The 26,174-nt window shown below is 43.0% G+C and overlaps 1 protein-coding gene across 1 annotated transcript in view; it reads left to right on the top strand.

The window, feature by feature from the left end:
• The first annotated feature begins 8,821 nt into the window (after positions 1-8,821).
• The window catches only part of xkr6a (XK, Kell blood group complex subunit-related family, member 6a), a 41,951-nt gene continuing 24,598 nt past the window's right edge, over positions 8,822-26,174 (top strand). Inside the window, exon 1 of the mRNA XM_018725141.2 lies at positions 8,822-9,435. Within this exon, the coding sequence (XP_018580657.2) occupies positions 8,822-9,435 (614 nt within the window). The remainder of the gene's footprint in view (positions 9,436-26,174) is intronic.

Here is a 26,174-nt window from a genome sequence, read left to right as displayed (position 1 = left end):
GGCAGAGTGGATTGGAGAGTGGTGGAAAGTTGGCAACAGGTTTGCGCAAAATATGATTGCTCTCCTTAAGTATTACAATAGCACCACCCACTGCACAAGATATGAAATTTAAAAAATAATTGCTTAAAATTAAATTGTAGTCAGCCAAACTAGGTTCCTAGCTGTTTCATTCTTTGATAAGAGGAAAGAAATACACACACACATAGTCTGAAGCTGCTTGTCCCAAGCAGGGTCATGGTGAACTGGAGCCTAACCTGGAAACACAGGGTGCAAGGCTGGAGAGGGAGGGGACACACCCAGGATGGGATGCCAGTCCATCACAAGGCACCCCATGCGGGACTCGAACCCCAGACCCGCCAGAGAGCAGGACCCGGCCAAACCTGCTGCGCCGCTGTGCCCCCCCCAAACAGTAGTAGTATAACACAAAAAAAAAAAAAAAAACAGGAAAATCTCTCAGCTTCAAAAACTGTAAATTCCCAGTCGTGTACTTTCATTGTTAAACAAATACTAAATATATCTGTATTCTAGACAGAAAAACCCAGCTTAGTAGAGAAACTGAAAAAAGTAAGACGGAAAGGGGAAAAGTTAGAGGGGCAAAGAAAGACGGACACACGGAGATGTGGGGGTCAATGGCCTCAGGTGGATGATGGGAGGAAGCAGTGGTGGGCAAGAAACCAAACACCCAGCAAAAGAGACAGCGGGTGGGATTCACCCATCGCATTTGCAACGACATAAGTCGGACTCAAATCGATGTGTACCGAGCTCTGGAGACTCCAAGGTGGGCCAGACTGATGCGTGCTGGGTCACAGCTCTAAGAAACCTCCTTTTAATTTGATTTAATTTGCAGCAGATGAAGGCTGCCCTTGTGCCATTCAGCCAATTCCAGAGCACAGGAAAGGAAATTATAACTTTGTTTTCATTTAGAAAACTCCATGTCTGTAGGAAGACTCCTGTGGTCATGACACCTTTCCCCGGAGCCCAGAAGCAGGGACTTCACAATGTTTTTAGACAGCATCAAAGTTCACCCGGATGGAGAATAACTGCCCGTAATGGCCTTGGGATGAGGAACGTGTAACGAAATGCCAATGTAGGGGTCATTATTTTTTGCAACTTAATTAAAACCTACCAAGGGGAGCATGGTGGCACAGCGGGTTTGGCCTGTGCCTGCTCTCTGGTGGGTCTGGAGTTTGAGCCCTGCTTGGGGTGCCTTGCGACAGACTGGCGTCCTGTCCTGGGTGTGTCCCCTACACCCCGTGTTGCTGGGTTAAGCTCTGGCTCGCCGCCACCCCGCTCGGGACAAGTGGCGTCAGTCTGTGTGTGTGTGGGTGTGTGTAAAACCTATCGAGGCATTTTCAGCAACACTACATTAGAACGCTTACAAAACAGTGTTTACAGTCTTTCTACATTCATTATACCACTTTTACCAAATTTTTGGCCTTGCTGAAAGGGAGGGTATTCGTGAGTGCAAGGAAATTTGGTGAAAAATGCCTAAGTCCAATTAACACATTACAAAGTGAAAACAGCTTGTTTTGCCCTTGGGAAATAACACAGTTTTCTTATTTATGTTAAAATATTGCAGCGAGCACAGCTTTGAGTTGCAATGGAGTAAGCAAGACACAAAGCAGGAGTCCATAACAGTACACTCATTAGAACCCTGGGCAAATACAAGAAATAAATAAGAGGAAGCTGATACAGAAATATTGCTCTTTTGGTCCGAGGAAGCCCCCTCCTGTAGGACCAACCCCCACCGGCCCACTTGTCCCATAAAACACATGGTCACTCCCAACAGTCCTGCACAGTTCCCACAGCAGACGAACTATTTACAATACCCAGCATCCCTTTATGCATATGATACCTACATACTGTTCACTGTCTGTTCCTGCACCTAGGGGGACACCTATCAGTAGCGTGGGACACTATATTACCCCTCCAATGGAAAAATAATAGCCTAAAAGACCTATGTTGTCTGAAACAGCTCATTTTCCCTTCAAAGCAACTGTTTTCGAGGTTTGATTTTGAGTGTAAATATTTTGTTGGACTCTGAGTGTCAGCCCAGTTCAGCAAAGTAATAGACGGAGTAGCCTGGGTGCTAAATTAACACAAACTGACTGTCAAAGGCAGGACATCAGTAGTCATGGCAACTGGGTGGTTAATTCTTCGGACAGGGTGACAGAATGAAGATGAGTGAGAGCAGGAGAAAGAAAGACAGAGTATTGAACAGGGGACCTGACAATGAAAAATGCAAATGAAACACTTTTAAATTCATGACAGTAAGACGATGTCACTCTTGGGAGTGACCACTAAGTGCATTCGTGTTTTCGGCTTCCGCTCCCAAAACCTTGTTTGGTTTCCTAGTCAGTTCCAGCAGTTTGAGCTTCTTAAGAATTTTTTCAAACACTTTCTTGTGTCTGTACTGCTGACAGCCACCATAAGAATCAAACCTGAATCTTACCACACTGAACCAGCAGGGGGCGGAGTAGTTAAAGCCATTGCTTTCCATTTGAAGGACCAAGGTTGAAATCCTTCCCCAGCTGTGGTACTCTTGATCAAGGTACAAGTAGCTCTTGACTTACAATGGGGTTCAGTTCTGATGACCCCATTGCTAAGTTCAACTTTGTTGTTGGTTGTTAGTCGAAAATCCCCTTATGCCAAATTATATGAAACATAAGGATATATAAACAATTAACATGAATGAATCCAACATTCCATAATAGGGCTCTGTCATCTTTTTTTTTTTTCCCGCAAACTTTACACCTTATTCATGCTAAAATAATCCTCAAACTGTATATAATAATGTATAATATTTGATAATTTAAGAACTGGAACTAGAAGCAAGACCCTGTAATGGAAATGCAGGAAAGAGAGAAGGCAGAGCTCAGCCATGTTCTCTCAGACTGGGAAAGTAATTTGACAACAAAATCTAAATTCACAATGAATATTCAAATTACATATGGTGTATTAATTTTTATCGGTGACATCACAAAACAAAACTTATAATGATTGAAATGAAACTTTCTATAAATCTGGCACAGTGCAACTGATGCTAAGGTATTTGTGGAAGAGTGCATCACCTGAGCACACACACCCTGAAAAATACAATACATACATTTTAGGATTTAATTAATTAACTTTGAAGATGATAATATTACAGTTATGATGTGCAAGACACGTTTCAGTTCCGCATAATTATGCACTCAAAACATCTGGCATGGGAGTAACTAGATTCTCAGAGCAATTACAGTGGCTGACACACAGTCATTAGTAAATGCAACATACATTGGTGCAAGTATGCAGTGAGTTAGCCCTTGATGCAAAATGAAAATGTAAAAATATTAACAAATTGCCTTAAAAACATCAAAAGATTGTCTAGAAAATATGCAAAGATTACCAGATATTTTATATAATTAAAAAACTAAATTCAGTCTGAATTAAAACGTGTTCAGATCAGGTATGAATTCAAATCTGAATTCAAATGTACTCATATTGTTTGAGATTTGCAGTTCTGGAAACGTGGATAACAGTTATACCGTGTGAAATACTTGATGAATAAACTACCAGGACAATTTTTCAGATCTGATTCCAGATTGTTTTGCGTTAAACTCTAGTTGGCCTTTATAACCTTGGTCTTGTTCAACAGGGTGGCTTAACAGCATTAAAAGCATCATGCAGTACCTATAACCATTTACCATTTACACAATAGATCAAGTGCTGGAATAAAATGTTTTGCCTTCATTGAAGTTATAATAGTATCAGTATGGCTTAAACTTTATGTTTTAGTTACAACTGATCACTGTACGGTTAAAATGAAATTTTGTGCCACAAACACCCTACAAGCGTTATCAAATGATGTACAAGTCCTCAGAAACAGTTTCCCAAAACATGTGCAAGTACTTTCTATCATTAATAAATAAGTAGATAGATAGATAGATAGACAAAGGAAGAAAAAAGATCTCTGATCACTATAAATCATTTTTATTTTACTTTCACCTTCTACATTTATTACACTGGAATTGTGTACATTAATCGGCTGTGACAACTGGGAAACAACTATCCCTGCACTCTTATACACGCATGTTGGAAAATGATGCAAGCCTGGATGAAAAATGTAAAGTGTCTTCAGAACTAACCTCATAGATCACCTAAATGTCATCATCCGAGTTCGGAGTCCTGCCAGATGCGAGATGAATGCCCTGCCGATAAATCTAAAGGAAGGCACAAGGACTGAGGTGCACCGATTGCACTAAACCTGAAGACAGCGAACAAGGCAGGTCCTGTAGTGTATATGGAAATAATATTTGTAAGAATAACCCCTGAAAATACATATATTTTGCTAATATCCATCCATCCATCTTCCTCCGCTTTTATCCGGGGCTGGGTCGCGGGGGGCAGCAGTCCGAGCAGAGTCCTCCAGACTTCCCTCTCCCCGCACACCTCCTCCAGTTCCCCTGGGGAAACCCCAAGGCGTTCCCAGGCCAGCCGGGAGACATAGTCTCTCCAAAGTGTCCTGGGTCTGCCCCGAGGCCTCCTCCCAGTGGGACAAGCCCGGAACACCTCCCCAGGGAGGCGTCCAGGAGGCATCCGGAACAGATGCCCGAGCCACCTCAACTGGCTCCTCTCGATGCGGAGGAGCAGCGGCTCTACTCCGAGCTCCTCCCGGGTGACTGAGCTCCTCACCCTATCCCTAAGGGTGCGCCCAGCCACTCTGCGGAGGAAACTCATTTCTGCCGCTTGTATCCACGATCTCATTTTTTCGGTCATGATCCAGAGTTCATGACCATAGGTGAGGGTAGGAACGTAGATCGACCGGTAAATTGAGAGCTTCGCCTTACGACTCAGCTCCCTCTTCACCACAACAGACCGGTACAATGACCGCATTACTGCAGACGCCGCACCGATCCGTCTGTCGACCTGCCGCTCCATTTTTCCCTCACTCGTGAACAAGACCCCAAGATACTTAAACTCCTCCACTTGAGGGAGCAACTCCCCCCTAACCCGGAGGGAGCAATCCACCTTTTTCCGACTGAGAACCATGGCCTCGGATTTGGAGGTGCTGATTCTCATCCCCGCCGCTTCGCACTCGGCTGCAAACCTCCCCAGTGCACGCTGCAAGTCTTGACTTGATGAAGCCAACAGGACCACATCGTCCGCAAAAAGCAGAGACGAGATCTCGCGGCCACCAAAACAGACACCCTCCGTTCCCTGACTGCGCCTAGAAATTCTGTCCATGAAGATAATGAACAGAATCGGTGACAAAGGGCAGCCCTGGCGGAGTCCAACATGCACCGGGAACAGGTCTGACTTACTGCCGGCAATGCAAACCAAGCTCCTGCTCTGGTCATACAGGGAACGAACAGCTCGTAGCAGCGAGCCCCAAACCCCATAATCCCAAAGTACTTAAAATAGAACAGCTGATTGTAAAATCCAAACACCTTTGCAACTGATCAGTTTCTCTACTTTGAATGTAATACACACTGTGACTGATTCGTGTATTGGAGGTTAGGGATTGCGAGTTAGCCGTTAGGTGATAGGGTTAAGGGTTTGGAGATAGCTGTTAGTAGTTCTGTGGGACAGGTTAGGGGTTTGAAGATAATGGTTATTGATTAGATGGCAAGGGTTAGGGGGATTCAGGTTATGGATTAGATAGTAAGTGTAGAGGGTTGGAGATTTGAGTTTAGCGGTAAATTGTAATGATTAGGGATTTGGGGATAGTGGTTAGTGGTGATAGGGGTTACTTGTTTGGGGTTAGGGTAAAAGAAAAGGTGTTATGAGATTAGGTTTTTGTGGTTAGGAGTTAGAGGGTTATTATGGGTTAGTGGTAACAGTCACATCATTTGCTTAAATGTAAATTTTATATACAGTTTGACTGTGACCTTACGTCGCAATAGCTGAATGAAGCCACATCTTTGGAGACACTAGAGCTGCACATTCCACGAAACCAGTATCTCCACCAACTGCTGTTCCACAGAGCACGCATCCGTAACTCAGCTGCTTCTGACTGCCGACTTGAAAGCAAACCTGCCTTCCCCTGAGATCTGTAACAAATTATCTCCTTTGCATTATTCACCCAACATTTTCGAGACATTTAACCCCCTGCCCCAGGAGAATCTCTGCATGCTGCATTTGCTTTCATAAAAATTTCATGCGTTCAAAAAAAAGCTTCCCCCCCCCCCCCCACCCAGTGCATGAGATGGCATATGTAAGGATTCAAATGGCAGAATGCCTGCAGAAGGAGTTTCCCTTTACAGTAGTGTGTTTCTATTTGATATGCAGAGACACACCCACAGTGTTTCACTGCTGGCACTCTATCTGTCCTGCTTTTAATAGGTTTTCACACAACCGTAGCCCCAAGAAACGAGCAGCTGCAAGATAAAAGCCATCATAAAGCATCTTTATAAAAAATGGCTCAATTTTAGATTGTTCTCAGACACTACTAAAAAAAAAAAAGTGGGCAAACATACACATCATTTGAGGGAAAAAAAAATAAAAAATGAAATTCACCCTTCAGGTTTATCATATAAAGACTATCCATATCAATTTTTCCTTGGAAACCACTTGGAAATATGATATGATTTTCTTTTTCATTATCGTATTCTTAAACATGCACACCCTGTGATACAATGCAATGAGTACAGAAAACTTGATAAACGCTGCTTTGCATATCCTTTGCTCTTATTTGTGACCATGTCTTGCTGTAAGACACATTCCTAAGGATCAATTTTTTTTACAAACTGAAAGTTATAATAAAAAGTTTGCTTCATATTTTCTCTTTAAAAGTACTCTTTAATTCATTTAACATGTCTGAATACAATGTTGTATCGGTATCTTTTATCTGTGATAACTGGTATTCAATCCAGGGTGTATCTCTTAGCCTTGCACCCAGTGCTTCCAGAAAAGGCTCTAGATCACCATGACCCTGATCAGGACAAGCAGTTATTGGAAGCGGATGGATGGATGGATGGATGGATGGATGGATGGATGGTATCTTTTATGTTACTGTATGTGTGCTGTGTGTTTGTTGCTGCTTCTTGTTGTTCCTGCCATTGATTCACAAGGCTAACATAATGTACATGTAAGATCCTAAAAATATGTATCTCCAAATACTTTTGATGACATTTGTAAAATTATTAAGAATGCTATAAAATACTGTAATAATTACAGATAAATATGAATTCTGTACAAACTGCATTTATAATACGCCACACTATATTACTCCATTTATTTAGAGTATTGTTATAATACTCCATTTATTCATCCCAAGTATCTATAAAAGTTGTCCAAGGATAATCTAATGCTCACTCACCAGGGAATTAAGAAGCCAGCTAGCTCTACATTCTTTTAAACAGTTTAATTGCATCACATCTATCCACATAAATAATGCAATGCCTACAACCACTTGTCCCAAGCAGGGTCGTGGCGAACCGGAGCCTAACCCGGCAACACAGGGCGCAAGGCCAGAGGGGGAGGGGGACACACCCAGGACGGGATGCCAGTCTGCCTCAAGGCACCCCAGGCGGGGCTCAACCCCCAGACCCGCCACACAGGGGGCACAGGCCAAACCCCCTGCACCACTGCACCCCCAACATAAATAATGTTTTTCTAATTCATTATGAAAAAGTATCACTAATAGCACTTGTGTCAATTTGAGCCCCACTTTTTCGGTCCTTCTTAGCATTGTAGATCGGGGACTATTTGTATTCATAAACAAACAACCTAGGTGGTGAGATTAATTTTATTGCTATCCATCCACACACCATTTTCAGGAACCATCAGTCCAGTCAGTTTTGGGTGTTAAACAGTCCATCCTAGGATTAAGGTACCACAGATACTACAATGGGGTATTTCAAATGAGTGTAGTTCAGCTTACTGGGCAATTCTGAAAAATCAGGACTTTACACAAGACAACAATAAATTCAACTATTCTGTGCTTTATTGCAAATAAACTGAGGGAAACAGAGTAATAAAAAAACATAATCATGGTTAATATTAATAATAGTTCCCAAGAGAATAACAAAATTACATATTGGAGAATGAAACGCAAACATGATTAGGCTTCCTACAAAAACACTAATAAATAACATTAGTATGCTTCAGTTGCTCAAGACAAATGATTCATTTTCAAATACATTAACAAAAATAGAGTTAATATTTAAAAGATGATGTGTCAGTATATTTTTGCGTTATACTATTTTGCGGGTACCATTAAGAGTTGGAACGGGAAGACGTTAATATATTATTTGATTTTATATGCAATTTCTATAATAACCTCCCGCAAAATGATGCGTTACTGTTTTTGGGTTTTATTGAACTTTACTTAAGCGCGAATTTGGGGAACTGCACAGTGCACGGACGGAGGCGGAGCGTCCGAGATACACACGGGAGACACGTTCTTCTTCTTCTTCTTCTTCTTCTTCTTCAAAAAAGTAAATTAAAAAAAAAAATGAAAAAGCTGAACAACTACATGATGACACACAGACTCGTCCTTCTTGGCTTAGCCTCAAGATACTAGAGAGCACCAGCATGAATGACATCAGAGCGTCATCACATCATCATCTGCACATCTCCTCGTGCTTCGCTCGGACAGGGGGCTGTTTGCAAGAGCTGTTTTGGAAGAGCTGCGCTACAGACGCGCCTTACAGTCGCAGCTCCAGACCCCGGGGCACCATGCCGAGGTACGGTCTGCGGACAGGTATTTAGGAAGTGACGTCATAGTGTCCGGGAAGCGGAGGGGGAGGGAGGGAGGGAGGGAAGGGGGGTAATTTTTTTTTTTCCTTTTTTTTTCTTTTTTTTTTTTTTTTTTTTTTTTTTTTTTTGAGAGAGCAAGATGGCAGCGAAATCTGATGGTTTGGGGGTCGTCACCGGTTTCGCCCAGCTGCACAACCTGGACGAGGCGGTGGCGGCCGGGGACGCGGACGAGGAGCCCGCGGACAGCAGCGCCATCCACATCTGCCACTGCTGCAACACCTCGTCCTGCTACTGGGGCTGCCGCAGCGCGTGCCTGCGCGCGCTCCTGGGCAAGGGGAGCGGGTCCAGACAGCGGCGGCGGCGGCGGCGGCAGCGGCGGCGGCAGGGGGAGCAAGAGGTGCCGGAGCGCCTCTGGCTCGACTGCCTGTGGATCGTCCTGGCCGTGGCGGTCTTCTTCTGGGACGTGGGCACGGACCTGTGGCTGGCCGCGGACTACTACTCCAAGCGCGAGTACTTGTGGTCCGCGCTCACGCTGCTCTTCGTGCTCGTGCCGTCCGTGCTCGTGCAGATCCTGAGCTTCAGGTGGTTCGTGCAGGATTACACCGGCGGTGGCCTGGGCGCAGTGGAGGGCTTCAGCACGAAAGCCACGGCCGGCCTCAGGGCAACCATCCACGGCAGGGACAAGCGCTGCCAGGTGTCCGTGTGGTCGTGGCAGGTGTTCGTACACCTCCTGCAGATGGGCCAGGTGTGGAGGTAAGGTTGCTGGAGTGGAGGGGGGGAGGGGAGGGGAGGGGGGGGGGTTCTATGATGTGCCTCTTATTGCAGACCTGCCCCCCGTCCCCAGTCCCCTGCAGTCCTACCTGGAATAACCCGGGATGTCTGCAGAAGACCCCAAGGTAGGGTGACACACCGCGCTTGCTTTACCCTCTCCTACTCGCAGTAGGTCCAGTGTGTGCGTGGTGTGTGCGTGAGGTGTGGATGTTACATTTGTTTAGCAGCATTCTTCTTCATTTTAGAGCCGTTACCTTGCAATCTTCCGACTGCTCCGTGTTTGAATCCCTGCTCCCACCCTAGTACCCTTGATCAAGGTACTAACCATGAACTGGTGCAGTGAAAATTACCCAGCTGTATAAATGGGTATGTAGCTTAGTGTATAATAAGCCGAACGTACGTCATCGTTGGTCAGCTGAACGCGTGCTTTGGTGCGATGGAGAGCGGGGGGAGCTGTCCAGTTCTGAAAGACGATGCCCGTCCACAAACTGAACAACTCAAGTCACGATTGCGATTATTTTAAGAGTTGAGTCCCTCCTCCGGTGTGACTTACACTGTCGGACACTGTCAACTTTCTCAAGGGTTCTGCAGCCGGTCATAGGTTCGAACCCGGGACCGGTCTGTAGCAGCACGGATGAGTCCTCTGTAGGTGAGATGCGGAGCGCTTACAGCACATCTGTAACAGCCTCCGTGTATTTGGAGCTCTCGCGAAGCGGGGCCGGTAGTGGAGTGTGACTGCTGACCTGCACACCGTAACACACATAAAGACCCCCCGCTCCCAGCCATCATCATTCGACCAGCGCGAGCAAAACCTCGTGCACCCTTATTTCGTCCCATTTTCTTTCATTTTGTCCCTCCTGCTACCAGTCGTATTTTACCCCTATGGTTTTACCCCTTCGCCTTTTACCCTTGTGATTTTCCTTTGTGTTTCTATGCTCGCGTGCGAATGCGCCCGGCTCGCGCGCGTCCCGCGCGTCGAAGGCGAGCGCTGATTGCGAGTGTCCGCGGAAAAGGCGATCGCTCAGCGGTGACTGGTTTGCAGTCGCTGTCGAAACTGGTGCTCTGATTGCAGGTGCAGTGTGGCCAATGGATCTTTCATAATGACCCGAAATTCTAAATCTAATTTATCAAGTGACCCGTGGAGAGATGCAGGGGGGCGGGGCGACGGAGGACGCTCGTGCTTGCAGTGTGTTGTGGGCTTGGGCTTTGATTGTGGCATGTGATGTGTCTTTTCACAGTTAATCATTGGTCGTTTGCTTCACACACACACACACACACACACACACAATGTGTATTACATAGACATCCTATATGTATACATGTAAATCTATATAGATGTACACACACTGTAGAAAAAACACACTTTACATACACAGGAGGAGTTTGTCAGGTACAGCACTGTGACAAATCAGAAAAATATTAATAATGCTCAGCAGAGTTATACACAAATGTGGAGGTCGAAGTGGGTTTGGTCCAACGCTGTTTTGATCACATCCCCTTCACCTCTCATGTGTTATGCTCCTGTACTCATATTGCATTAGGCGAAATAATTGTGACCCTCCTTGACCATTTGGCCCCTATACTGAATGGTAGAAGCAATGTGGTTTGAATTTCTGAGCTACTTTCAGCCAGCACTCTTGGGGTTGTAGAGCATACTGTTGGCTCAGGATAAGAAGAGCTGCAGAAAACTTCAGAAAAGTCTGTGGTTGACAGATTGATTTGAGATTTCACTAAGGAACAACATGTACAGTGTAATGTCTAGGGCTCTCCTAATCTGAAGGTTTTTGGTTCAAGTCCCTCTTCTTGCTCTAGTGCTTTTGATTAAGGTCCTTAACCTGAACCAATACAGTAAGAAAACCCCAGTGTAAAAATGGGTACATCACTGTAAAATTGTTTATCAAATATTGTAAGTCACCTTGGCCAAAGAATCCACATAAATGAAGATTAATGATCAATAACTCACAGGCACAGTTCTAAGCACTTATTTAATTCAAGAAGAAAGCCCTTATTTTTTGAGGTTGAACCCCACTTTGTGTCTTGTGAACTTTAAAGTGTTAAAAGTGTAAGGTGTTTCATTAGTACTGCAGGGATGTATTTACTGTCTTAAGCAGGAATTTTTCTAACCATTTTTCTGACTGAATCTGTAAATGAACCTCTGAGCGATGTCTCAAAACCTGGACTGCTTCTTTAAGGTTTTGAAAACTAGTATGTCTTTCACTCAGATGTGCATGTTAAATTATTTGCAAGGTAAAGTATCTCAGCCACTGTCTTTAGTCCATAGTATCTGACATAATGCAACACCCTGTTTGTTTTTGGATGCTTAATGTGATCACTGGGTTGCGCAATTATTTAAAAACACTCCAGTTCTTAAGTGTGCAATTGGTGTTTTACTGAAGCTCTTAGCTCCCTGCAGGAGGCTTAATAAAAGTTTATTGAATGAGAATGAAAGACCAAGGTAACAAAGAGCAACTCTTTCCTCAGAATTGGCTATATTAGACTGAAGTGTGCTTTGTAAGGAGAGCCACATAGCTAAGGACTCTGGGTGGACAGCAGGTGGTGTAGTGCTTAGAGTTGCTACCTTCCAATCAGAAGGTCCTGCTCTAGTACCCTTGAGCAAGGTACCTACCCTCAGTTGCCCCTGTAAAAATGACATGCCTGCCTAAACTGATAAATAACTGTAAGATACTTAGTATATGTAACCCAACATATTTCATCTTACACCCTGATGTTATTTTTTTTTAATTTCTAAACATGTTGACTGCTGTCAGTGTTTTTGAACCAGTCAGATTGTGGGTGTGTTTCTAAGCTTCAGTTTCAGGAAACAAACTGACAAGATCTGGGATCAAATGGCACAAGACAGTACAATGCTACATATTCTGTTGGATTATTGAACCATATATACATGCCCTATCTGATTTTATGTTATTAAATTACAGAATAAGTCATTACTGTTATCAGGCAGTCTGGCTGTCATTTACATGAGTGCTGCCTTGGTCAGCCTTAATAAGCTTTTAATAGATACCATTCTGACAACGATAAGCATAACACCTTTTGCAGTATTAAATACTGTAAATCGTCACTCTGGTTTACATTTTAATCCAATATAAAGATTTACAATTTCGGGACATGAGCGGATTTCACACTTGTAAAGCCTATGTAAAGTGGGTTCAAGTTAACTAAGCCTTTCTTGGCAGATCAGGAGCTAAAGTTACCAAAACATTTTTTGAAAGGAACAAAAAAATTAAACTTAACCAAAATGAGTAAAAATCATTTAATTTCCACTGCTTTGTGCCTTGAGAATAATTTGTAACAAATTTTAGTAATAAAAAGTAACACTGGTTAAGATGCTAAAATGTAACTGGAATCACATTGTTTTACCAAATATCCTATATGCATTTGACACAAAAATAGATAATCCCGGTATTACTTGAATTAATGGTTGCTCTTACAAACAAAAATGCATTCCTTTCACAAAGTCCATACTCGATAAAAATTTGTTATTAATTAACCACTAAATTAGCACTAAATTCGCACTACAGCCAATTTAGACATCCATTAATGTTTGATTGTACACATTTTGTTTCTGTGAAGGTCACATTTGTGTTGTTACTGATTTGGTCTTAAACTGCATTGTAGGAGGCATTGGGGTGCCGGGCTTTGGGGCGTGGTTGGCTCGGTGCCCGCTGTGTGGCTGGTCTGGGGTTAGCACCGTGTTTGGGGTGCCTTGCGACTGACTGGCGTCCTTTCCTGGGTGTTTCCCCTCCCCCTTCGGTTGTTGATGATGGATGGATGGATGGATGGAACTGCATTGTGCCTTTTGTGTTGTTCTCAAGACCTTCCACGTGTCCACTTAAATTCCCAGCTTTTCACTGAGTGTTAAAGTAATGTAACTTTATTTTTTCAAAATGTACAACTTTTAGGTCTCAATGAAAGTCACATCAGGAGCAAATTGACATAAATGTGTTCGGGCCATGTGGAAAAACTGCACTGCTGCCAGTCAAATGGAAAATATGATCCAGTCATACTGTTCGACTAATCCACAGTAGGTTGCCTATTCACTGAAATGTGTGAGGAGCAGGGGTGCCACCACCAAGGACAGCAAGTGTGTCGAACGCAGTGCTTCCTCACATCCCTTTGTTGCATTCACGCTCCGAGACGTCATCAGGAACGGGAGCTTATAAGAAGTCACTAATTTACACATTAACGTGATTATAGAGAGGAAGTGTTCCCATTTAGCTCCAAGAAAAGAACAGTCACCAAAACGAAATGGCCCTCAAGGCCATGGAGATCTGCCTTGAGGAAGATTTTTTCCTCCCTTTTTTGTGTTGCAAATAGCAGCGGGCTGTTTGCTGCACTTTTTGGGAAACCGTGTTTACCGGTCTTTCTTAACAGCCACCCTTGAGCCGGAAGCTGAGTTTCACTGGTTCCGTCTCTCCACTTACTTCCATCAAAAATTCATCACGTGAGAGCGAGGGGAGTGGAGGAAGAATAATCACGCTCAGTTAAAGCATCTTTCCACAATGCAGCATTTAATCGGTGCTGAACACTGTGCTTGAGGACCACTCCTTCTGCCTGAGTAACAATCTGATTACCACCCTGACTGAGAACACATGACCGCAATCAGAGTTTTGGCATCAGTTTCCCTTACTAGCTTCCTTCCTCACCTGAAATGCATAGGTTTGGAATGCAGGAGGAAACCAGAGCACCTGGAAGCACCTCACACTAACATGGGGAGAACATTCAAACTCCAAACAGACAGACTCCAGCACTCACATCTGACTGCACAGCTCAGGTGCTATAAGGCACTAGCACTGTCTGCTGTGCCATAATTTCACCCGTTTATCCGTGCTAAAAGTAAAATAACTTTAAGATGTTGCGGGTAGCGGCATTTCTACCAAGAAAGATTTTAATCTTGCTATAGTGTGTTGTCCTTTTGAGGGGGCTTGCTGTTTGCCCACGCTTCCCTCGACTGCACTGAAAAAACCTCTTTGTTTTTCAAAACAATATCAACGCAAAACCTCGCACCTCATAAACAGCTCTGAAACGACACTTATTCTGACTCTTTTTTAAAAAAGTATTATGGACAGTTTGACAGATTGTGGGACAGTACTTGCCACATGGGAAGGACAGACACAAAAAGACAGAGGGTTTCTTGTACAAAGTGAGGCATTTATTGGGCAAACAAAGCAAAAGGGGACACGGCCTGTTTAAGGCAATCCCACAGAAACCAAAGAGTGAACAAAACCAACCACAAAAATATCCATAATTAAACAAAAAACTATACAGGGTGAGCAATTTCTGCAGACTTTTTGGCGGTGACCCTAAATACAATGTTTTCCTGGCCTGGTGACCCTAAACACTAGTACATGCTATGTTAGTGATCGTTGAATGAATTACCAACACAATGGCTCTCATAGTTTTTAACTGGGCAAAATGAAAAAGAAATGAAAATCTGCAGGTAAGAGTGTTGCTTAATAACAGGCTCCTCTGTATGATGCACAAATCGGATGTGAACATACTTCATTGTATAAGCATATATCAATGCTGCATTGTCCTCAACTAGTCTACATCATTTTTCCGTAAGCCTTGAGGTTGTAGGCACAGCCACTGAAATAGAGGGAGCACCCCTACTTCCTCTCTTGTATCCCCTTAAGTCTCTATTTCAGCTTTCAGACCAGCTGCCTTAAATGTCCCTGGAAATGAGCTCTCAACCATCAGCAGCTGGTCATCATTAAGCTTGTGAGGCAGGGGTGAGCAGTGGATAGCTGTTCATCAAAACATGTCCTGCCTAACGTCAGGGATCTACCTCCCATCAGCTCACGACAGATTCATCCCAGAGAAACTCCTCAACTAAAGGCAGTCCTCACTCTTGAGAACTTCTTTGTTTGGTTACTCTCCCATCTTTCACCACAATGCCATTCTATCAATATGCAAACAACTATGTTCTAAAATGAGTTTCAATATGTGCCTCTCAGGCTGTATGAGTACATGACCGAGACACTCGTAGGATTAAATTGCATAGTTACATGGCAAGCCATTCTTGTTACAAAGGTACAAACATGCTTTCATAACATAATACGAGCTTGCATTTCTCCTTCATGGTGTGAACACCAAAAATATCACAGGGCCTTTTGGGCAAAACATTCAGTGTGTCAGCAGGTTTTGCCGGTGTGGTACATTTCAAAAGTTTGAGCTTTATTTTTGGCTCTTTATAGGCAGCCATTACGATGCTCAAGTACGGCGGAAGGACATTTGAGCTCAGCAGTAGCACTGCCATACTGTGCGATCCTCAGAAGAGCTGTAGGCGTAGTCCACTGTCCTTAGCTGAACCCACACAGGAAAAACTTGGAACGAACCAGAGCAAAGAGGGTTTTCTGTATCTCCCTCACAAGGAACCATCACATGTTCCTGTATGTTACTGTCACTCTGAGCTTTGAATTCAACGACCATGTTCTCTTCAACATCTTTGGCCGAGGCAGCAATGTTAGAATTGAATCTTTCGTCCATTATCAATAACCACTTTTCCATTGCTTGATCGCAGTGGTCCAGAGCCTATCCTACAAACATAGAGTGTGTTATAGGTTATACCACCACTCCATCACAGGGCAAATGTTCACATTCATTCAGGCATACACACACAAGCAATTTAGAGTCAACACTTAATCTGAAACCCATGTCTTTGGACTGTGGGAGGAAACCTACATGAACATATAAACAACATGGAAACTCCACACAAACTAAGCCAGGTTCAAACTCATATCCCAACACACTGGATGTGTGATGCATCAGCACTACTGCTGCACCACGGTGTCACCCTCAGCATCACAGTTGTTTACCCATTCATACAGTGGGGTATACCTTGGTCAGGGGTACTATGGCAGAAGAGAGATTTCAATCTGGGAACTTCAGACTGTAAGGCAACAGCACAAACACTACTGACCTCCATAAACCTCACCTCTCTTTCAGTGAAAATAAACATTGTATACAGTCAGGTTTCTTGGCGATGGAAAAAAAAAAAACTGGTTTAATTAGAAGAGAATTACTGAATATTTTCAATATGGTCTTCCAAAGACTCATTGTCATGAAGACATGCAGCAAACATGAACTGTAGCGTGCGCTAGGTCTATTTTCTCTTTTTGTTGAGTCTTTGTACTTGGGCATTCTCCGTTTTCTGTGAAGAGGTCAATCTGTGGGACTTGTCTCCGGGAACGTCACCTGCGCATGAATTTAGGGCGGTGCACGGCCAGTGGTGGCAGCGGGTGCTGATTGCTGTTTGCTTTGACATGCTCGGCAGAGCAGCGGTGCTCACAAAAGGCTTCGTCTCACAACTGATTCATGGGTGTGCACTCAAAAGCTCCCTTCAAAGTAGAATAGCGCTAAGGTGAGAAAAGCTTTTGTCCAGCTCAGGTTTATGTGTGTGCGTGTGTGTGTGTGTGTGTGTGCGCGCGCGCGCGTCTGTGGGTTCCAGTGCCCCTGCAGAGAAACAGATTTATTCCCCTTCTATTCTTCCAGATATGCAGCATAATAATTTTAAATATTTATATTTATTCTGAAGTCCCCTTTTTGTAAAGTGCAATTTTCCCTGTACCGAAACACAAGCCCATCTTTGCTTAAAGGATTCACAGAAGTGTGGCCCTGTTTGTTATGCGATAAGCACTGGTTATTCTATGTAATCTTTCTAATCCATCTATGGTGCAATGGTTTTTTTAATGCCTTGGGAAGACTAACATTCTGGCTTTGAGATTAGAATATAAATGATTTTGCTTTTATTAATTTGGCAAATAATTTTTCGGGATCATACTGGATGGTGACAGAAGACGATCATGCTTCGTTGGCTGATGCTTTTCTTCAGAATGACTTAGAGTGTTGCATAAAGGTTGCCCAGTATCCAGCCTCCTGTTATCTCTACCTCTAAGCTGTCAGGTCAGGAGTGACAGCCGCTGACAGGACTCTGTAGTAATCTGGCTCGGGAAGGGTGGACCTCTCCATAAGGCCTGTGACTGGAGGCTGCTCCTTTCCGATGGACGGTCTTTGCAGGAAGAAAGGGGATTGCTTGAACTGTCAAATCAATACAATTGAACAAGAATATCCTGCTGTCTTTGGCGTGTCCACGTGCTTTTCTCGATTTCCTGCGTTCAAGGGACTGCTGCTGCACTGCTTTTTCGCTACACATTCTTTGCCATGATAGAAACGCCTAGCAGGTGGTGTATGTGTCATTTCATTGATCCTTTTTTTATCCAGGCTCCTTGGCTCATACTGGAAAGATGTATTGGAAATATGACCAGAAATGTTCATCACAAGTGTAAATCTAACTGCTCCATTGCACAAAAATGGACTTTTCCGGCAATGAATTGACGGATATTATGGCTGTTACATGGCTTACATAAAACTGGAAATAAAATTGTTCTGCCTTTTACAGGCAAGCGGCTTTTAAAGGCACCTTTGAGCAAATGTATTTGTATTGGATTTGTTGAATTAAAACGCTGTCGGCACTGCTGTCCAGAATATGGAGATTCTGAGATGTCAGTGGTGTCCATAGTAACAGAGCCGTGATGTTGCCTTAAAGATGATAGAGGAAACACTATGCTACATTTCTTCGAGAGCTACCGAGGAACTCAGTGTGAAACTGTGGCTGTGTTATTGCTCTGCTCTCTCCTTATCTGCGCCAAGCTGGTCAGTCTTGAACATCGGAGAGAACCTTTACATCTTACCTCTGTGGCCAAACAGTCAGATTAATGTACAGTACCTGTCAAAGTACACTTAGGGCAAGCTTTTTTCATCATTGACAGTGTTTTACCTCCAGGTTATTACTTTGAGTTGTCCTTCATATTTCTTCTTGGATAGATAGTTCTTGCACAATTTTGAGGTGAGATTTGGGTCAGTATCTTGTTGAAGAATGAAGGTCTACCCAGCTGGCTCTAACCCGATGGAATGGCTTGCTTCTGAAGTACACTACAACAACCATGCTACTTCAGATTGTCATGGACTTGCTGAAGGTCACCAGGTCAGCAAAGCAAACTATCCCCACAACATGACACTGCCACCTCCATACTGGACAGTGCAAACCACACAGGCAAAGCTCATGGGTTCAGTCTGGTCTGTTTTACACATATGTGGCTCTTAGACCCAAATGTGTAAAATTTTGAGTTGTTGATATACATGAAGGGTGGCATGGCAGTGCAGTGAGTAGCATTGCTTCCTCACACTACCTGGGTTGGACAGCAGAATGAGGGTACAATCCCCACTCCGTCTCTCTGGAGTCTGCATGTTCTCCCCATGTCTGTGTGGGTTTCTTTTGGGTTCTCAGGTTTCCTCACACAGTATAAAAGCATGTAGTTCAGGTGAATTGGTGACACTGCATTGTCTGTAATGTGTTAGTGTGTGCATGTGTGGCTACCCTGCAATAGACGGTCATTCCATCCAGAGCGTACTCCTCCAGCCTTGTACCCAGTGCTTCTCGGATAGGCTCCGGTTCACTGCAACCCTGCTCAGGACAAGCAGTTATTCAAACTAGATGGATGCATGGTATACAAGACTGACATGCTTCAGTATTTTTTGACCCAGGTAAATCTGTTTTCAAGCAGCTATACTCAAAACTCAAAACTAGTGTAGTGTAGTTGTTCAGAAGGGCAACTTTATGACATTTACATTTGTTCTTTTAGCCAATACTTTTTTCTAAAGTGAGTTACTGTACAGTTTTAAGGTGCATACAACTATGTGCCCTTTTACACAACTGGCTATTTTTTCCTGGAGTAATTCAGGGTAAGACCCTTGCTCAAAAATATTACACCAGGAAGGGGATTCAAGTCCAAAGCTGGCAGCTCTAAACACAGTGCCACCTGCTGTTTTTATGACAACATTGTTGACAATTTTAGTTTCCTTCCAAAACTAACAAAACTGTAAAGTTGCAGGATCATTCCTAGCCATTTCATTCTTTGATAAGAGGAAAGAAATACACACGCACAGTCTGAAGCCACTTGTCCCAAGCAAGGTCATGGCAACCCAGAGCCTAACCCAGTGAGCAAGACTGGAGGGAGGGGGCACACCCTGGATGGGATGCCAGTCCATCGCTAGGTGGGACTCAAACCCCAGACCCACCAGAAAGCATGACCCAGCCAAACCTGTTGCACCACCACACCACTGCACCAACCCATCCCCCCCAAGGGAAGAAATACACACACACACACACACACACACACACACATTTTCAGAACCGCTTGTCCCATACGGGGTCGCGGGGAACCTGAGCCAACCCAGTAACACAGGGCGTAAGGCCGGAGGGGGAGGGGACACACCCAGGACGGAACGCCAATCCGTCGCAAGGTACCCCAAGCGCAACTCGAACCCCAGACCCACCGGAGAGCAGGACTGTGGTCCAACCCACTGCGCCACCGCACCCCCGGGAAGAAATACCAGTGTTCAAATTATTTCTTGCCCTTTCTGTACCAGTGAACTATATGGCTATTGACTGCAGCCTTGCTTGGCTAATAAAAATTTTGCACTGGTCCTCCATACATGTATATTTTCTTCAACCCCCGGTGTTAATATCACGCTCCCTTCAGTCCCTGCTCCTCTGACTCACAGTCATGCAGAGTCCAGCAGGTTCCCTAATACTCCATGTTCCTCAGCGTGACTCTGCTGGGACACGAAGCTCTGGCAAAGCTGCCTCCGTGGGCTGGACGCCTCCTGCCTGTTTCGGCTGTGACTCATGCTGTGCTCATGAGAACCAGTGGAGATACTAAGATGTAACAAGAAACAAAATTGATTTTAGCATAGATTGTATTTAGTGTTTCTTTTTTCCCCAAGTGCAGTATGTACCTTTTTTTAGCTCCACTCCTGTCTCATCCTAGACCCTTATTCCTTGAAGGAGAGAAAAGTCTCATTAGGCCTCTGTGGCATTTTTCACACCCCTGGCAACCAGCAACTTTCAGAACTCGCTCAGATACCTCTGGCGACCTTACCTGTGATCATACTAGATTTATGACTGAAATAAGGATATGTACAATGGACTGAAAACGTATTATTTATACACAAAATAAAACATTAAAAACTGTAGATATATGCCCATTTTGCTAGGTGAGGAATGTTCATTCTTTAGCAGTCATATTGTGCGGTTTTAGGGAATACTTAATTATGATGTCCTCCCTGTCCCACACTTTCCCAGAATTGTTGAGGGACCTGGATCTCTAGAAATGAGTCAGACAGATCTGCCTGGACCACTTCATTGACTGGGGCGGTGGGTCTGGCTCTAGGGAGTGCGGGTGGCAGTAAGTCAGCTGAAGCCACCCACTGGTGCAAATTAGGCATCTAAAAGAGATGGAAAGGTGGGCATCTCATCTTGATACCACCTTCTGTCTATGGCTGAGTTGATGTGAGGCTGTAAATTCCCTGCTGAGGAGGATCAGTGTTGGCAAGTTAGGCGCGTGCAGAGATTAGCTATTAGCACTTAACCTCTCCAGACAGGCACATATGTTACCCTTGGCAAGCTGGGTAATGATATCCACCCAGTGCAGTGCTACAGTTTGGGACCAATCTATCCCCGTGTCGGACATCGGGCAGTTCTTTGGAGCAAAGAACCTCAGAGATTACCAGAGTAGTATGCATGTGTTAATACATGTGTCCTTTTGCATTTGTTAGTCTGTTAAATCATTATTTTAAAAATACAGACCTTCTCACTTCTGTTTTCGCCAGCTAAGCGAGATGATTGATATTGTGTAGCCAAATTTCAGTCTTCCATCTGATCTTACTGGGTGACTCAGATGTGTAATCCACACATGAAGAGCTTGCTCAAGTCAACGTCTGCTGTGAGCCATCCATACTCATTTATTTACTCGTGTCATGTCTTGGAAAAATTTGGAGATGCAGATGATGCAAAGCTGTTTGATTTGGAACGGAGCTTTGTGCCGACTCCTGAAAAGTACTAACTTTGTATTGGTCTTTTTTCAGTTCAGTATGTCTTTTTTAACAAGGAATTTCTTGCAATTCATTTTCTAATCACGGTAAAATAACTAATACAGACCCCACCTTTACAATATATTCTCGCCAAATTTTTTTTGTGTCATTTGAGACCGCTTCAGGTTGCATCTAATTTGTTGTTCACCTGATAAGCTGGATGAAAAAAAATACTTCTGCATTTCCATGTTTCTTTTGCTAACAGTAACATGATCTTTGATGTCTGACATGAAATTTTCTCTGTGGAGATGAAAAAAAAAAAGTAATGGGGGTGCTGTGGCGTAGTAGGCTTGGTCAGGTCCTGTTCCCTGGTGGGTCTGGGGTTCAAATCTGGCTTGGGGTGCCTTGCGATGGACTGGCATTGCATCCTGGATGTGTCCCATCCCCCTCCAGCCTTACGTCCTGTGTTTCCAGCTTAGGCTCTGGCTCGCCATGACCCCGCTTGGGACAGGCGGCTTCAGCTAATGTGTGTGTGTGTAATAATAATAATAATAAGTACCTGTTACAAAAAAGCATTTAATTCTTATTAAATTAATATCATCAGTGATGAGAATGATGTTTTGATAGCTATAAATCCATCCATTTTGAATAAAAGCTTGTGCAGGAAACCAGAGCACTCAGAGGGAACTCCCGTGAACACACACAACTCCATATAATCTTAGCTGAATGCAAACCCACATCCAATCCCACATTTCAGGAACATTCCTCAGTCTAGCCAAGCAATTGAACTGCTTGCATATATACTATAAATTTGGATGCTGTTTCATTACGAGTCACTGTTTCTCTCGGTGAGTTGCGTTCAGTGGAACATTTCATGATCAGCGGGATGTTTAGCATTTTTCTTCATGCCAAGAAAAAAAAAACTGTGCAGACTGTGTGGAGGTGTAATTTTAATTTATTTATTTTGCATAATGGATTTGGTGTGTTGAGTGTATGGAGAGCAAAATTGTAAACAACTTATGTAAGCAGATATCGCTGACATGTTCTGCATTTTTGATAGTGATATTTACATTTTTCTGCTCTTCTAAATGTATGATGTAATCAGATGCTGATGGAAAAAAGTTTTTTTTTTTTTTTTACTAAACCATACATTGTTTGCACTGCAAATTTACAAGAGTTGTTATTAAGAGAAAGTTAGGATGGTGGTGCTTTGAAACTCCTGCTGCATCACAAGTCCTCATCTGTGGGTTCAAATTGCATTCTGTTAAAAGTTTGAATGTCTTCTTTTGCCTTGTTTCTATGGATTTCTTCCCACAGTCCAAAGACATGTGTTCCAGGTGAATTAATAGCTCTGAGTTGCCCGTAGTGTAAATTATTGATAATTTAGGGAGGAATGGATAATTCCCTGAAACTATTCTCCTTAAGTGCCTTGGTCAAGGATACTACAGAAGAACCTAATGAAACTTAACCAACAAGCCTATGCCTTAACCTTTGAGCTAAGCTTTACTTTCTTCAGTTAAATACTTATATTGAATGGTTCTACACAAAGATTAATCATAGTCTTCAAAATACTGTACTTAGTATGATTTCAGTGCTCAATATCCTTTTAGTCTAGGCCTAAATGTAATCTGTTATGAAAAATAGCCCCTGAAGACAATTTTTAAAATCACAAAAAAAGGATTTTTAAATAATTGTTAAAAATTGGTATTTTAAATTTGTTTGCTAAAGTGAAGGAAAAATGCTTAATTAAACAAGACAGTTATATAATTATCATAAAATTGATGTTCAGTTACCTTGAAATGCTGGAGAGTGAGATTTGTCGTATTAATGATACAATACAATGCTGAGCTAACTTACTGCCCAGAAAACATACAATTTGCATGGGGGCAAGAAGAAAGATGTTCTGATGTTTAATAAGATATGCATATATTCATCAAATGAGATGGACTAATGAGTATAAAAGGAGCTTCAGGCAAGCTTAGTCCTTAAGCCATTTCAAAGCTGTTTCAAAGCCAAGGAAAACTCCTAAAATTATTTTTAAAAAAATGAATAAATTTCAGGTTCATTAGAAGCGTGACATGGATGATGGCTCACAGTTTCACTCAGTTTGTTCTATACATTTGACCCCATACATTTAACACTTAACACAACAGCTGGGAAACATTTAAACTCATTGAAGACCAAGAAACAACTGGGCTGTGAATATAATCATTTCAGTTTCATTCTGTAGTTTCAGATATTTATTTTACTGTCCACCAAATGATTTAAATTTTAATGACAGAATGACTTACATTTTATTGATGCTTAAAATATTTACATTAAATTTCTAAGATACAGGGACTTAGGCCTTTTAACAACAAGAACGTTAAAAGTGAATGGAATGCCTAGTTACATGTGCGTGTGTGTGAATGTGTATTTTTTTTTTTCCCAAAGAATCCAAATCAACCCACTGTGCCTATATTGGCTGAAAGCTAAGAAGCCTTTGGCTTTGAATTAAGCCTTTGAAATTGTAAGGTGAACACAGAAGAAGCTTGCACTTATTCATGGTGTCCTAACACATACAAGAGTAAGTGCCAGCGTCCCTCTTTATCCATTAGATGACTTCTCTGCAGATTCCTTTTCACCTTTCAGACAAGAAACTAAATTAAATGTCAGAGAAAAGCCAGATAAAAAGCTTTCTTTCTCTGTTTACAAAAGCCTATATCCCACTGCTTGGTAAGGCGAAAACTGGTTTTCACTCGCTGCCCTCACTTTCAGTCTCTCTAATCAGAAAAATCATAATTTAAACATAAAATATCTTTTATGGATTACAGAATATTTTAATTCAGAATGTTTATGTTGCATGTTTGAATTCATAATTTGTGGATTCATTAAAATATGCTGTGGTGGTTTGATCTTTTGCAGATGTCCCCGTTTCAACCATGTACGGTTTACCTAATGCAGCAAGCTATCTTTTATTACATTTTATCCTAAATTGAGCCCAATAGTCATTTTTGTTGTGACCAGCCTCAAGCCGTATTGTTGGTCAGCTCAAATTTTTTACGGTGGCCTAAATGTGCAGTGGTTTAGGGACAAAGAGAGGTCCTTACACAAATTGCATTGATAGTTGAAGGAAAACTGCAGAGGTATGTAATGCTTCGATACTCTCTGACCCCAATCTAAAAAATTAAAACCAAAGGTAGGTTTAATAACTCATCAAGGTTGCAACTCATTCCTAGACAAGGTTATATATCCATCTCAGTCATCAGAATCTATGATATACACACACATATGTATATATGTATATGTGTATATATATATAAATAGGTGGCGTGGTGGCGTGGTGGCGTGGACCACAGTCCTGCTCTCCGGTGGGTCTGGGGTTCGAGTCCCTCCCGCTTGGGGTGCCTTGTGATGGCATCCCCTGGCGTCCCGTCCTGGGTGTGTCCCCTACGCCCTGTGTTACCGGGTTGGCTCTGGTTCCCCACGACCCTGTATGGGATGAGCGGTTCTGAAAATGTGTGTGTGTGTATATATATATATATATATATATATATATCTATATATACACACACACTGCACCCCCCTGCAGATATTTTTTATATATATATATATATAATATCTGCAGGGGAGTGCAGTGGCTCAGTGGGTTGGACCACAGTCCTGCTCTCCGGTGGGTCTGGGGTTCGAGTCCTGCTTGGGGTCCCTTGTGACGGACTGGCGTCCCGTCCTGGGTGTGTCCCTTATGCCCTGTGTTACCGGGTTGGCTTCGGTTCCCCGTGACCCCGTATGGGACGAGCGGTTCTGAAAATGTGTGTGTATGTGTATATATATATATATACACACACACACATTTTCAGAACCGCTCGTCCCATACGGGGTCACGGGGAACCGGAGCCCACCCGGTAACACAGGGCGTAAGGCCGGAGGGGGAGGGGACACACCCAGGACGGGACGCCAGTCCGTCGCAAGGCACCCCAAGCGGGACTCGAACCCCAGACCCACCGGACAGCAGGACTGCGGTCCAACCCACTGCGCCACCGCACCCCCTTATATATATATATATATATATATATATATATATATATATATATATATATATATATATATATATATATATATTTCATAGATTCTGATGACTGAGATGTAATGCACAATGTGTGATGTACCATACTATTCACCAAGTCTAGAAGTTCTTGCTCATTTCACCTTTTTTTTAACCAAAGGCCATTCACACAAGTCCAGATGCTCTGAGACTCCTAGCTGTGACACCCTGATCCAATGCTCTCCCTCTTTATCCCTCGTGCTGCTGGGGTTGGGTGGGAGCTGCACTCAGTAACCCTCGCACAAACTCTCCTCATTCGACAGATGGCTTTCGATCTCTGTCTGCCAGGACAGTAGATATTTATTCAGAGGGTCAGGAGCCAAGAGACGCTTGCGGTTTGCTAGTTCAGGTCCTCAGACCAATCCCAGCTCCCTGTTCGACACTTAAAGCTTTCAGCTACTCAAAGCCTCGAAGCCACACGCCTTTTTTAAGCAGCACTTCCCAACAGCTGTATGACTTTACAGCTCAAATTTAACAATGATACTAAAATGGGCTTTGGTTCCATTTCTGATACCCAACTAAACAGTTTTTGCCAGTAAGTGAACAATCTGATTTTACCCCATAGAGGATTTGCCAGACTGGTCCAGTAAAATGATTTTAATTTTGATCTTAATGACAGTTTGAAAAAACCTTGTTTAACTTAAATATAAACAGTATATCTAGTAATATTACTGTAAGATTTGTATATTTATATATAATCTTTCAAAATATCTTTAAAGACTAGAAGTAGATTTCTTGTTTCAAA

This window comes from Scleropages formosus, chromosome 15, assembly GCF_900964775.1.
Source record: "Scleropages formosus chromosome 15, fSclFor1.1, whole genome shotgun sequence".
Taxonomy (NCBI): domain Eukaryota; kingdom Metazoa; phylum Chordata; class Actinopteri; order Osteoglossiformes; family Osteoglossidae; genus Scleropages; species Scleropages formosus.
This window is presented reverse-complemented; position numbering and strand designations above follow the sequence as displayed.